General features: G+C 37.9%; 1 protein-coding gene across 6 annotated transcripts in view; it reads left to right on the top strand.

Moving 5' to 3' along the window:
- Window positions 1-13861, top strand: part of NAP1L1 (nucleosome assembly protein 1 like 1) — a 32469-nt gene extending 18608 nt beyond the window's left edge. For 5 of the 6 annotated variants that reach the window (XM_053255764.1, XM_053255766.1, XM_053255765.1 and 2 more), the window contains exons 5-15: window positions 4983-5124; window positions 5352-5432; window positions 5818-5946; window positions 7549-7620; window positions 9012-9151; window positions 9801-9946; window positions 10038-10057; window positions 10952-11074; window positions 12514-12546; window positions 12937-12987; window positions 13107-13861. In XM_053255764.1, the coding sequence (XP_053111739.1) occupies window positions 4983-5124; window positions 5352-5432; window positions 5818-5946; window positions 7549-7620; window positions 9012-9151; window positions 9801-9946; window positions 10038-10057; window positions 10952-11074; window positions 12514-12546; window positions 12937-12987; window positions 13107-13142 (973 nt within the window). In that variant the 3' untranslated portion in view covers window positions 13143-13861. The remainder of the gene's footprint in view (window positions 1-4982; window positions 5125-5351; window positions 5433-5817; window positions 5947-7548; window positions 7621-9011; window positions 9152-9800; window positions 9947-10037; window positions 10058-10951; window positions 11075-12513; window positions 12547-12936; window positions 12988-13106) is intronic. The other variant, XM_053255769.1, reaches the window with a different exon arrangement.
- Window positions 13862-14454: the final 593 nt, after the last annotated feature.

Here is a 14454-nt window from a genome sequence, read left to right as displayed (position 1 = left end):
AGTGAACTATGTGCAACAGTACACATAACCGTATATTTTAAAAAATTAAATCTCATTTATACTTTTAAATTTCATAAGTATACTGAAAATAATTACAAGTATATGTAGTGCTAGAGATCAGTCTGTAAGATGCAGTTTATGTACTTGTATGGATCCTAATGTCAAGATGGGAAGGGACCAAGGAGAAGCAGATTCCAAGCTACCCAGTTTAAATGTTCAAGTTTCTCCTCAACCCTCTTTCAGCATCTGCTTCCTTTGACTCCACATGAAAAGGCAGGGCAGTTAGCTGCTTGCTTCCCTGTAGGAGGGGTGAAACATGGTGGTTGCAGTACTTTGAGGTGGGAGAATATCTTCAAGATTAACAGGGGCTGAATCATGAAGATAGTATATCCTCCCCTCTCCAGTTCAAGAGGCAGCAGACCAGAGGAAAGCAGGCAACAATTCCCAAGTGAGGAGGAGTCATAGAACGGCCTTGGTATCTGAGGTCCTCTAGTAAAGAAGACTGTGAATCCTGTGAAGGGCAAAGGCCAAAATGCACCTGGAGTTTGAGAGTTATATAGAACTCCATTGTACAGGATTAGAATTGTAACGTAAAGTGTGCTGTTGAGTCGGTGTCAACACCTGGCGACCACAGAGTCCTGTTTTTGTCTTTGGTAGAATACAGGAGGGATTTACCATTGCCATCTTCCACACAGTATGAGATGATGCCATTCAGCATCTTCCTATATCGCTGCTGCTTGATATAGGCATTTCCCATAGTCTGGGAAACATACCAGCGGGGATTTGAACCAGCAATCTCTGGCTTACTAATTAAGTCATTTCCCCACTGCCCCATTAGGTGACTTATTAGAACTGTAATTATATAATTTTCATTGTCTTACTTAAAACATCTTCATATTACATAGTTGTTAGCATTTTAAAAGCAGTGGACGGAGTGATAATTTAAAACTATGCCTTGTAAAGCATTCTGTGCATCATTCTTTAAAAAATGGTGATGTTTGAAAAATTGAAACATTTTTTCATTTCTGGCCTTGGGGTTGGGCAACAGTTTTCTGACTCTTTCAGTGGCTTCTTCTTTGAAACCTTAACACTTCTGCTTGTGGAACTTCACGATACCTCCCTCCAGATTGATATGCAGCCATTAATGAGCGCTTGGGTATGTTAACTAGCCTTTAAATGACTGAGTAGGATTCTGCGATGTTTGTGAGGAGGGGATTCTCAGGCAAGTGCATTGGGAGATGCATAGTCATCCTATTAAATATTTGCAGAGCTAACTACAATATTGGCATTCTGTTAGACAACTTTGGGAAGTGAAGTGGATTTTGCTTGAATAAATTTCTTGACACACATTTTTGAATTGTTCTGCTTGAATTCATATGTACTCTGAGACAAATGTATATCTTTTGGATTATGTGGTATGGACTAGACCAGTGTTTCTCAACCACTGGTCTGTGGACCGGTGCCAGTCCACGAGGCATTGGGTACCAGTCCGTGAGGCATCACTAATACCCCCCCCCAAAAAAACATTTTGGGTGGGAGGGGACCACCGAGAGCTCTCTGGAGCTCATTTCTAGGCAGCCCTCGCTGCTGGATAACATTCATTTCACTTCCTCGCAATGAACAATATCCAGCAGCAAGGGCTGCCTGGAAATGAGCTCCGGAGACCTGCCTGAAATTGGGGTTTTTTCGGGGGGAGGTGCCTGGGGGTGGGGGCAAGGGGGTGACCCGCTTACTAACTGCTGGTCCAGGGACCTGCACATGAATAATGTACCAGTCCATGACTCGAAAAATGTTGAGAAACACAGGGCTAGACTACATTTGATATGACTGCTTTCAATAACTGCAGGTGTTTGTGCTCTAAATACAGTTTTTCTGTTTAAAATCTTAAATAACATATGCATGATAAATCTGCAGTAAGTGATACCTTGTGATTGTTTTAATGAAAGGCAGTATATAAATTGAACAATAAATACAATTTTACTAGTTACCTTGTTCTGGTGTTTGGCGTTTTGTGGTGATAAAGCTTATACTGAAGTTCAGACAACTGTGACATGCTTTTCTGGTAAAAATTGCAATGCCATACTTTTGAACCAATGTGGTCAGAATATAGACCATACCTTTTAAGTTGTGTGCGTTGTAACACTGTGGTTCTCAACCACCTTGGATCGGTGTTTCCTTAAGAAATCAATGAGACACATCTTTGGGGAATTAGCTACTGTGTATTTCTTCAACTCAAGAAGAAAGTGACTAATGCCAAAGAAGTACTCTTGTCTCATTAAAATACTTGGTTTTTAAAGTTTCTTGTGTTTTAACTTTTTTTAATATAAATGGAATGGTGTTTATAGTTTGTGTAAAATGGCAGTTTTGGCCTGGCACACAAATGCGACCCTAACCCCAGCCTGCAAACCCCTGCCTCAAATTACTGTTGTAAAGAAATTGCTTGATAGATTATCGTTGCTTCATAGTGTCTCAACTCGAGTTAAAACTGATATTGAATTGCTGGAAACTGACTGGATATTGCATATCCATTCAGTATTCATGACTAATAGTTATCAGTACAGTCCTGTGTGATTTTGTGTGAGAAATGCAGTGGCTATAGAAGTTACAAATGCTTTTAGAAACACAAACTATACCTAATCTGTTTAACCTAAAGGTGAGGTTTGGGGTTTTTTTTAGCTCTGGTGGTTAGCTGTTTTGATATCAATGAGTTTTTCTTGACTCCTTCCTGCATTAACTACTTAGGTTAGACCATGTCGACCAACCAAAGTGAGCAGCAAATTCTGCCTCTTGCAGACTAAATTGAATAAATAATAATAATCTTGTTGAGGGCTGTGAGGAGAAATGATAAAGTTTAAACATTACATTCTAACATGTTTGATAGAGTATCCCACTGATTTCAGTGGGGTTTAAGGGCCTTTTTGGTAGCAGAACTACAGTTGGGAAATGTTCTCTCCAAGGAGATTTAAAAAACCCCTCTTGCTGTTTTATTGCTGAAAAGGTGTTTCCACAAGGCATTCTTAATGTGGCTGTTGTAATTGGTTCTATTACAGTGCTGCATATTAGTTTTAAATTATTATGCTGTCTGATTTGTTTCCCTTTTTGTCTTGTATTGATTTGTTCATTGCCTAAGGTGTTTTTATGGAAAAAATGCGATAAAAAATGCCATACATGATAAATAATTGATTTCCAATTGGCATGCTTAGATTGTTGCCTTTGATGTAATCTAGTATGTACAGTGATGTTGCTATGTACAAGAAGCATTGCTTCTCCCCACCCCTTTGTTGACAGAGGACCTTTGCTCATCTAAAATAATCTTCACAGTAAAACTTGTTGTTTTTTAGTGAGTAATACTGTCATGTGCATGCTTTGTTTTTTTAAAATGAGATTATCCTATTCACTGGAGTAATTCAAAGGCTTTCCCCAAATATTGGTGCTTCTGGAGGTCTTAAGCAACTGGCTTTTGAGCACTCGGTTATTGGTGGGGAAAGCAGTGTTGGGAAAGCTAAAAAACTAATTGCTCTGAACTACTTCTCTGTTGCATGAGTAGAATGAGATGCCACAAGCAACAAATTGCTTTTAAAAATTGGGCATATAGACAGCACATCTGCAGTCGCTTAATTGTTATAGGATCCACTAGTAGGTTACGGGTACGAAAAGAAGCAAAGTCCAGGCTACACTAAGGATGCTCCGACATCTAGGATTGACCTTCTTAATATTTGTCCTTATATCACAAATTGAAATCAGTATTGCTGCACATCACTCACTAAAATACTACTTCAGTTTTGCCATGTGGTGACTTAATGTATTTACTGAAAAAAGACTACATTTTTTCCAAGTTCTTTTGTGTTACAAATTGGGGATTATTATTTTTCTAAAAAAAACTTTTATTAAGAAAAAATATACATTAATACACACCTTGGAATACATAACACTGCAGGACCATATCATTCCTGATATTTAGCATACACAAACTGTGTAAAAAATTTTTAAAAATGTGCCAACCAAGCTTCCATTTATAAAGCCAGTGTTGTGGGGTGGGGGTGGGGATTATACATGGGGTAGGATTATTCAGCCTACTTGGTTGTCATTTTCTCTTGGCTAGCTGAAGTGATCATTTTTAAAATAGCCATACTATTTCATATACTATTGATATTATCATTTCACTCCCATTTTTCCTTAGTATAGGGAGGTTGTTCTCTTAACATTGGGTTATCAGCCACTGCATGCTTCTAGATAGGGCCAATTAAAATTGATCAGGTGACCATCTTTAAAATAGCCATAATATTTCTTATACTATTGATATTATAATTTCACTCCAATTTTCCTAGCTATACTTATTATTCCAAAACCTTCTAAATTTATTCCACTCACTTTCAAATATAGTCATAGGTGGGGGTCGTCTTAAATTCAGAGTAACGTTGTTTTGGGTAAATACAGGCATAATCTGTATTCGGCTCTTATTTTTAAAGATCTTAAATTCAGAGTCGTTTTCTATATGGGTAAATAATTAGGTAGTTAAGAGAACATCTAAGAATTCAGAAGCAAACTGTGCTAACAGTCTGACAATCTGTAATTGTATCACTAAAGTCAGCTAATTTCTAGGAAAATGATTCAGTAGAACATACTGTCTTTAAACTCCTCTTTTCAGTCCAGTTAGTACCCTGGCATGTCATTCACTTAAACTGTTGTTATTCACGGAGTGCACTTAATACACTACTATATAAAGATAAGTTATTGTTTAGCCTTTTAAGGTTCTAAATTGAATGATAAAGTATATGCTTCTAAAACTGCTGAAATTTTAGTTAAGAATAAGTAATGTTAGTAACACTTTTTTCTTGATCAGTGAATGACACAATCTAGGCTTTGAAGTTGGATTAAATAATCAAAATAAGCAGTGCAATCCAATAAATTTAAGAGACTGTTTCAATTCAGAATGATATAACATATGATTGTTTTTATAACTGCAATATAATTTTTTCCAGCTTGCCTAAAGTAGTTAAGAGACGTGTAAATGCACTCAAGAATCTCCAAGTTAAGTGTGCACAGATAGAAGCAAAGTTCTATGAAGAAGTTCATGAACTGGAAAGAAAATATGCTGCTCTTTATCAGCCATTGTTTGGCAAGGTAATCAATGTGCTTAAATTGTTTATATTTGAAAGCTTAATTTCAGATATTGGGTATTGTACAAGTGGAAGATAACAAACAAATCTCTTGACGGATCAGTTCTGTAACTTGCATTTGGGAAACATAAGTTGGTAATCATTGGGCTTTGTTGCTTTATGATGGGTACATGGCTCAGGTCTGACTTGTAAGTCATGATAACCTAAAAGAGTAATTGTTTAATATTCTAGAGGAGTGAAATCATCAATGCAGTCTATGAACCCACTGAAGAAGAATGTGAATGGAAAACAGATGCTGAAGAAGAAATCTCAGTGAGTACCTAAACCATCAGTGAGTACCAGTGAGAGAGAGACTCGCTTGTGTAGCTGTATTTTAATAGCCTGAAGTAGACTTATTCTAGTAACAAATGCAGACAAAACATGCAATTTACAGAACTAAATTTGTTACTGAGTAATATCATTTTGCCTATTATGAGGATCAGCTTTCTCAGATGTTGTAAATAATTGGATCTTTGGAGGGATTCTCGGTAGCTCTCAGTGGTAAGGTGCATAAGCTACATATAGGACTATACAGCAGTTTATCTGGAAGTATATAATTTAAGGCTTTCCTGTTCATTGTGAATGTTAGTATAGCACCAGATCTCTTGGTTAGTATGCAGTGCTCAAATTTTAGGAGTAACTTGTTAATTTTAACAAGGAGGAAATGAAAGAGAAGGCCAAGCTTGAAGAGGAGAAAAAGGATGAAGAAAAAGATGACCCTAAAGGAATTCCTGAATTTTGGCTAACTGTATTCAAGAATGTTGACTTGCTCAGTGATATGGTTCAGGTAAAGTTAGAACTCCTTTTTTATGATTGTTAAATATTTCTGAATCGAAAGGCTGCTAGTCACTATTAAGATGTTTCTGCTGAAATTTCCATAATGTTTCCCCAATGATCCACTTCCTGAAATGCATCCATAAATAATGGATTGCTTGTCTTGCCTGTTAGCACTAGGCACACACAGCTCCGCATGCCTAAGTATTAAAATTCTGCACCATGAGGACAGAAGAGCTCTCCTGGATCAGACATGTAGTCCCACATCCTGTTTCCAGCAGTGGTAAATTACATCTTGTGTCTCCACTATTTAGGCCTTTTAAGGCAGTTTACAAACATATATGAATTAAGTGGTTTTCAGTTGGAGAGTTGGTCAGTTTGCACATGTAGATTTTCCATCTTAGAGCAAGTGAGCCAATAACTTTTACTGTAGATCAGGGGTTCCCGACCTGTGGTCCTCCAGATGTTGCTGAGCTACAACTGCCATCATCCCCAGATACATTTATTGTTGCTGAGGATGATGGTTATAGTTTAGTAACATCTGGAAGACCACAGGTTGGGAACCCCTGCCCTAGATCTCATGTCGCCAGCACTCTCGTGTTGTCCAGCCTCCATATTGGTTCTTGTTGCCTTGGCCTTGGCAGCAGGTAAAAGCAAGCTCTCCCCAAAAACGATTGTTCCTAAAACCAGTCCAGGAGTGGAGCCAATGATGATGTCTGGGTCAGGTTACTTCTGCCACACACAATGTCCCAGGCAGCTGGTTTTATGACAATTAGAATCCACAGAAGAGAGGGCTCAATAGAATTGGCTCTTCTTTCACAGATTGTAGTTGTGATTCCAGTGCTATTGTGTCAGTAGTTTATAAAGTTACCCTTCTTGAATTTATCTGGTCCTTTATTTAAAGCTATCTAAGTTAGTGGCTATTATCACTTCCCACAGCAGTTCATTCCATAGGTTATCTATGCATTGTGTGAACTAGTTGCTTACCTACTTCCAATCAATTTCATTGGGTGCCCTCTTCCTATTGTTATGGGAGACATTTATCTGTGTCTCATTTCTACTTTCTCTGTACTGTTCATAATTATATAAACTTCTGTCATGTCCCCTCATTCATTACTCTTTCTAAACTAAAAAGTTTGGTTCTGTGTAATTATGCAAATCAACTCATGTATTTTCCTTAATTTGTGTCTGCAAGCCATAGCAAGGGAAAAGGAACCTCGATGACTTAAATTTAGCTGCCATTGCTTACAGATTACGTACCCTGCATTTGGAACCAAAAGGAATAAAAATTATACTGTAAAATGAGAACTTGAGTACTCAGTGAGCTGAACTCTATATCCTATAGTCCATTCTTCATTTACACGAAATATTACAACCCTAGGCAAGAGACTAGATATAAGCTGCTTTTTATATTTACATAAGTATATGTTGACTTTCACAATAAATATATAATTGTTGTCACCACCTGATAATCTATATATGAACAGAATTACAAATGCTCTCTAGGTTACTGGTGTATTTCTCTTCTTTGCTGTACTACACTACTTTGAACTTGTATTAAATAAACATGTCATAGAAGGCATTGACTAAAGCTAATTGTACTTTTATTTTAAAGGAACATGACGAACCTATTTTAAAACACTTGAAAGATATCAAAGTGAAGTTTTCAGAGGCTGGGCAGCCTATGGTAGGTTCTACCTTGATGAGAATAAAATTAATAATACAGAGATGGCTAAAGGATGCTTTCTGAATACATTTCATTGCACTACATACTTTTCATTGCATTAATTGTATATAAAAATTTGATAGTCTGCTCTACTATTATGGTAGCCATATGCTTTGTAATTTTTGTTGTTGGATTGAATGTCCATGTAGTTCTCATTTGAGGACTAGCCTTTCTGACTCCCAGTTGAATATGTGAAATGCTTCTATTGAGAAGTATAGAATTTTTATTAAAACAGAAATACCCGATGGACTGTAGCAGTTGGTTCATTTTATGTTGATCATCATTTAGCAGAAATATTTTGATTAAAATTAATTGGGATTCTTAACGTCATTCAATCCCACAAGCTCAAATGAATGCTGCACTAGCACTGAGTGAAGAACAAGTACTCATGAAACATTACTTTGCAGTTGATCATTGTCATATGGCTTGTGCTAATTGCTCTATTGAAGTGGAGAGGATCCTACCAGTGCAGGTTTTCTAAAAAATTAAGTAGTCCAAGGCTGGATCAGGAACCATGGGAAACAATGGTTCAATCTTGGTTCTCTGCAACATCCCCAGTCTCAGATGTTTTTCCCTCTCCCCCTGTACAATGGATGGGAAGAATCCAGGCATGGAACAGCCAAGATTTGCCCCTGACATCAGAACTTGGCGAGTCCTAGGGAGATTGCAAACAAACAATCAGCTACTGAGCTCTGTTTAGAAGAAACCATGATTTGGCAGGTTCAGCCGTTGCAGCAAATCCTGTCACATTCCAAGTCAGAACTGGAAATAGAATCCTCCCCTCACCCCCACCTCCCATTGCATGCCCAGTGCTAGGGAATATCGGCTGATGTCCAGAAAAAAGGAACTGTTGGCAGAGGAAGCAAATGTGCACTGGCACAAGATGTTACTTAGTTGTACTAAACAGTGGGGAGTTGTAGAATTGTAGATGTCCCCATTAAAGCAAATTAGGTGTGCCACTGTTATGTAACTGTAAGCATGCTTGCGCAACCATTTTGTAATAGTGCAATGTCCTTTTGCAAGTGATACACTGCTCTGGATGTTGACCATTAACCTGGATTAAGCTATCATTCTGTGTGATGTCAGAACTGGGCCCAAGACTACTGAACTGATGTACAGAAAATGACATTTCTTCTGGCAAAACAGGTTAATTGTACTTTGAGGTATAATAAATGTTTGTCTAGGCAAACTTTAATTTCTAGTATCCATACAAGTAACAAATAAAATTCTGAAGAGGAATGTAGGAGCACTTTTGGGTGTTTTACTGGCAAGAGTGATGTCTGAGCTGTTAGAAATAACTGAATGATGCATCATTATCATTAATCCTAATTTTAGTTTTCCATTTTTAAAAGACTTTCACGTTAGAATTCCACTTTGAACCTAACGAATATTTCACAAACGAAATACTGACAAAAACATATAGAATGAGATCAGAACCTGATGACTCAGACCCTTTCTCCTTTGATGGACCAGAAATTATGGGTTGTACAGGGTAAGTTTAAAAAATGATTGACTGCTTTCCTTAATGGGATATCTGCATACAGAAGGGGTGTTGTGCTTAGTTTGAAAATTCATTTGTAGCCCTCAGGCTTTTTACATTGCTTTGGAACCAGATTATCTTATTCTTGATGTCTGAAGCAGGGAATTAAAATGTGTAAGCGGTAAACCTGGCTTCTGGAAGCAGCCTGAGCCACCTTTGGAAAGGTGATATATAAATCAATTAAATAAAATTTGCCTCTTGTCTATTCGTCATTCCTCCGTCAGTGACAGACTACCCTTAACACTTTCCTATGGGCCAGCTGTATGTCAGGAGAAGACCCTTGAGACTTCCTTTGGACCTTCTCTGTGCTGGGAATAGGGGCAGTAAAAACATCTTAAAAGTTAAACATTGCATGCAGGATAAGCAGCAGAAGTTATAGCATTGCCAAGGATTGCTACACCACCACTTGCAGGCACAGCCAAGGGATGCTTTGGGATGTTTCTCCAAATAGAGAGGGCTTAAGATGGAGTCAGAGGACTGAATGTAATGGAAGATTTCAAACTAACTGTACAGCAGGGTATTTCACTCAAAGCTATAAATATTGTTTTGAAATACAATGTGTTTAAAAACATGCTCAGTAGTAATTCAAGTTCTCTCATAGGTGCCAAATAGATTGGAAAAAGGGGAAGAATGTGACTTTGAAAACCATCAAAAAGAAACAAAAACACAAGGGGCGTGGGACAGTTAGAACAGTGACAAAAACAGTTTCCAACGACTCTTTCTTCAATTTTTTCAGTCCTCCTGAAGGTAAATGTTGCTTGATTTTTTAAAATTGTAGTAAAATAGCAATATGAATTTCAAAAGTATATAATCCAACATCTTAATTCTTTCCTTACAGTTCCTGAAAGTGGAGACTTGGTAAGTTTCTTTTGTTTGTATTTCTCTCCTCCCCCCACTCCACCCCGTAAAAAGTATAAATTGTACATTTTAAATTCTAGATGTTTAATAAAGGTAGTAACAAATGATACATGTCTAGCTTTCATTGAGGGAGATGAATTCAGTGATTAAAACAAGCAAACTAACAGTTTGCTAGAGGCCACAAATTCTTTAATCTTGCTAAAATGAGCTTAAATACTAGTCAACATGATGGCTTCAGCTGTCTATGTATGTACTTCCATTAAAATGTGCCTCCGGTCAACCAGGTTGCTTCTCAGCAGTAAATGTAATCTTGTTTGCCACACATAAACAAGATATAAGTGATCATGCTTGAACAGCCGGGCCAGTTGTGTAAATAAAAATGAAAATTAACCAACTACAGCCTTGGAGATTACTGCTTATCATTGTGTACATTGGTGGTATCTACCTCCATGTGACCAGAATTTTTATAGTAGTGTGTTATGGTGATCAATAAGATAATAATGGTGGGCTGATACTATGGCAAAAATAACTGATAGGTACTTTGAGAAATCAAGCTACAAAGTCGTAGATATTCATAGATTGAGAAAGTATAAAGAGGTTTTGATTGTTAAATGTAAGAAAGTAGAATATGCAAAATTCCTAAACATGCACCTTTTGTATTGTATTACAATGTTGCTTGAATTCTTGCATGTCTTCAGGCCAAAATCAAATGTATTGTTTCTAGCTCCAAAACTTCAGAATTCAGCACTATATTTGGAAGGCAAAGGTTTTTTGCAGATGACAAACTCACTTTGTGTCAAATATACAGACGAATTATGGAAATCTGGCTCTTAATCAGGTAGAACAGTTGTTAAAGACACATTCATAAATCTTCTAATTCATATACTTATGCAGGATGATGATGCTGAAGCAATTCTTGCAGCAGATTTTGAAATTGGTCACTTTCTACGGGAGCGCATAGTTCCACGAGCAGTATTGTATTTCACAGGAGAAGCCATTGAAGATGATGATGATGATGTAAGCTGTGCTTCTGTTAGCTGTCTCAAAAATTGTCTTGAATTTGTAGTGTGGTGTCATATCTACAGGATTAAATTAAGCCATAGTTGCATGCATTTAAGATTAATTAATTATAATGGAATTGAAGTGCAATTGACAATGCTAGATTATATACACATCACATATAAGGTTACATTTGTGCTTGGGGTTAGCTTCAAGTTATCAGTGTGAAGGACATATTTCTAGAACATATGGAACCAGGACTATGACATGTCCAAAGTGCATTTCTCTCTTAACAAACATAATGGTTAGAAGTAAAAAGAGCTGCAGTGTTAAAACACACATTTCAAGCAGATTTGTGCTCTGATGCCCTTCACTTAATGTTATACCAAGTGCATGGGCAGCACTTCATTTTTAAGATTTGGAACTTCTCAAAACATTTGTATATGCAACCAGATTTGTGTCGGCCAGTTTTAGTTGTATTTGGATTGAAGCATAGTGAGGGCTGGAGTGGCAAAAGTGACTGAGTGAGAAAGAAATATAAATACCAAATTGCTTTTCAGCCACCCTGCACTCAGCACTCTTCAATTCCAGGTTAAAACTTTGGGAGAGTGAGATCAGTTTTGCACAGGAAACTCTTATAAGGCTTGTTTTAAAAAGTTAAAAGCTCCTACACATGTTTTAAAAAGTTAAGAGCCCCTGGTGGCGCAGTGGTAAAACTGCCGCCCTGTAACTAGAAGGTTACAAGTTCGATCCTGACCAGGGGCTCAAGGTTGACTCAGCCTACCATCCTTCCGAGGTCGGTAAAATGAGTACCCAGAATGTTGGGGGCAATATGCTAAATCATTGTAAACCGCTTAGAGAGCCCAGGCTATAAAGCGGTATAAAAATGTAAGTGCTATTGCTATTGCTACACTTTACAAAGTGCCTTTGTCTATGAAAATTAACATATGGCAACAGCTGTGATATAAAAATTCTAATTTGCTGGGTACTGTACTACTACTACTACTATGAATATGTATATACCGCTTTACTACAAAAGTTTCCAAAGCAGTTTACATAGGGAACTAAACAAATAAGATGGATCCCTGTCCCCAAATGGCTCACAATCTAAAACAGGGTTGTTCAACTTTGGCACTCCTCCAAATGTTGGCCGACAACTCCCATCATCCCTGTGGCTGGGGATTATCCCTGTGGCCAGTGTGGTTGGGGATTATGGAAGTTATAATCCAAAAACAGCTGGGGGGTATAAGTTGAGCTGATCTAAAAAAACCAAAAACATAAGTTAGACACCATCAACAGCCACTGGAGGGATATTGTGCTGGGGCTGGATTGGACCAGTTTCTCTCGCCCTGCTAAATAAAGAGAATCACCACTTTGAAAGGTGTGTCTATACTCAGTTGGCTGGGGTTCTAGATGATGTTGTACCACTGATGACTTTTTCCCTCTTCCCCTTTCAGTATGATGAAGAAGGTGAGGAGGCTGACGATGAGGTAAGATGAAAACTGGTTTAAAATAATAATAATAATAAAGATTCTTAATTGTTTTGGGATGTGGGGAGCTGTGTTCCTTGTTTTTGGTAAAAACAACATAATACTCCTGGATAATGGAGTATCAGTAGAACTTTCCTCTAGACAACATAAAGCACATTCAGAAGTAGACTTTCTTTACATTAGAACCTCGTTGTTTGTGGCACCACTATTTGTGGTTCCATGTATTCGCAGGTGTCTAATTGACACTCGGTGGATACTAAAGAGTTAAAACACATGTATCTGCTTTTCTCAATGCCTTGTTACTAGCAGTTTCGTTTCTCATGGCAGTAGGTGAGGAATGGAACCCCTGTGAGTAACAAGGTTTGCCTGTATATTTTGTGTGTGTTTCAGGAAGGGGAAGAGGAAGCAGATGAAGAAAATGATCCCGATTATGACCCCAAGGTCAGTAATCAATGTGTGTGTTCTCTGACAATGCATAGAGAAACTATTTGTAATCTTCAGTTTCTTGTAGCACACCTGCTGCCTTCACACTGATGAGTCTTTTTTTCCTTTCCCAACAGAAGGATCAAAACCCAGCAGAATGCAAGCAGCAGTGAAACAGTGTGTATGTGGCCTTGAGGATTATCTGCACTGTAATAGCCTAAACACAATTATTAGTTACTTACAGCCTTATGTTTTGTATCTTGGTAGAATTAATAAACATTTTGTTAAAACAAACTGACAGAACCAGTTTAAAATGTAGGTTCCTTGTACCTAGCATTTTAATAGTACTTTTTTGCCAATATGTAGAATGCAGTAAGTTCCTAAAGCATGAATAGTTGATTCATTGCGCGCGTATATATATATATATATATATATATATATATATATATATAAATAAAAATAAAAATAATATATAGTTTGGTTCTTGTGAAGTATGTTGTCATGTAGCTTAGACTGCAGCTGTGAAGATACCAGAACTGTTGATGGAGACCAATATTTGTTTAGAGAAGATCCTTTCCTGAAGAACCAACCAAAGTATTTCAGCCCAGTAGTTTAAATGGGTTTACGTCTGCTTGCACTAGCTGTGCCTTCATTACTTTGTTATAGAAATGGCAGTGACTCGTACTAATTAGGAGATGAATGCATTTTTGAATTTGACTATTTCCATATAATCTGTTACATTTCCATCAAGATCACATTGAACGTTCATTACTGTCTGCTTGTTTATGCTCTAGGTTTTTGTATTTTGTGATGGTGACCTACAAAAAAACCAGACACAACATATTAAGGTTGTTTACCACTGGGGTGTGAATAAACCTAGTATTTTCAGAAATTAGTTGTGTACCTGTGTGAACACACTTTCCTTTATACAATTTATCATAGCAAGACATAATTGCTGTGGGAAATATTTTCTAAGCAGAGGCCCAGTCCATCAGGAATACCCACACAGGCACTATTTTACTCTAAATGCCTCCAATGATGATGCTGTTGCACAACTCTCATTCATTTCAGTAGATGTTACATAAATTGCAGCATTTCACTGCTCCCTCTAGTCTCTTTTTTGAGCTAGACCAGTGGTCTTAACTATTTTTGAAGTGAGGGGTCACTGCCACCACTGAGTTGCCCGGGGTGTGGTCCCCCCTTCTTTGGTTGCTGCCAGAGGTGCTGCTGATTGGGGGGGGCTGCCCACCCACTGCCCTGCCAAGGCCCCAGTCACTCCCCCACTGCTGTGTAATCTGGGCTGGCACTAGCCCTCTTGGCCCTGACCCTATCTTGCCTGCCCCCCGACCTCCCACTCTTCTTCTTCCTCCTGCTGCTCCACTTCCTGGCCAATTTGCTCAGTGATAAGCCCCTTTCTTGCATGTGCACAAAAAAGGAAAGGGCACACTTGTCTCCTTAGTGGGCAGTGTGACAGCTTTCATTTTC

The sequence above is a fragment of the Hemicordylus capensis genome, chromosome 5 (genome assembly GCF_027244095.1).
Source record: "Hemicordylus capensis ecotype Gifberg chromosome 5, rHemCap1.1.pri, whole genome shotgun sequence".
Lineage (NCBI taxonomy): Eukaryota > Metazoa > Chordata > Lepidosauria > Squamata > Cordylidae > Hemicordylus > Hemicordylus capensis.
The sequence above is the reverse complement of the archived record's forward strand: the minus strand, read 5'-3'. Positions and strand labels throughout refer to the sequence as shown.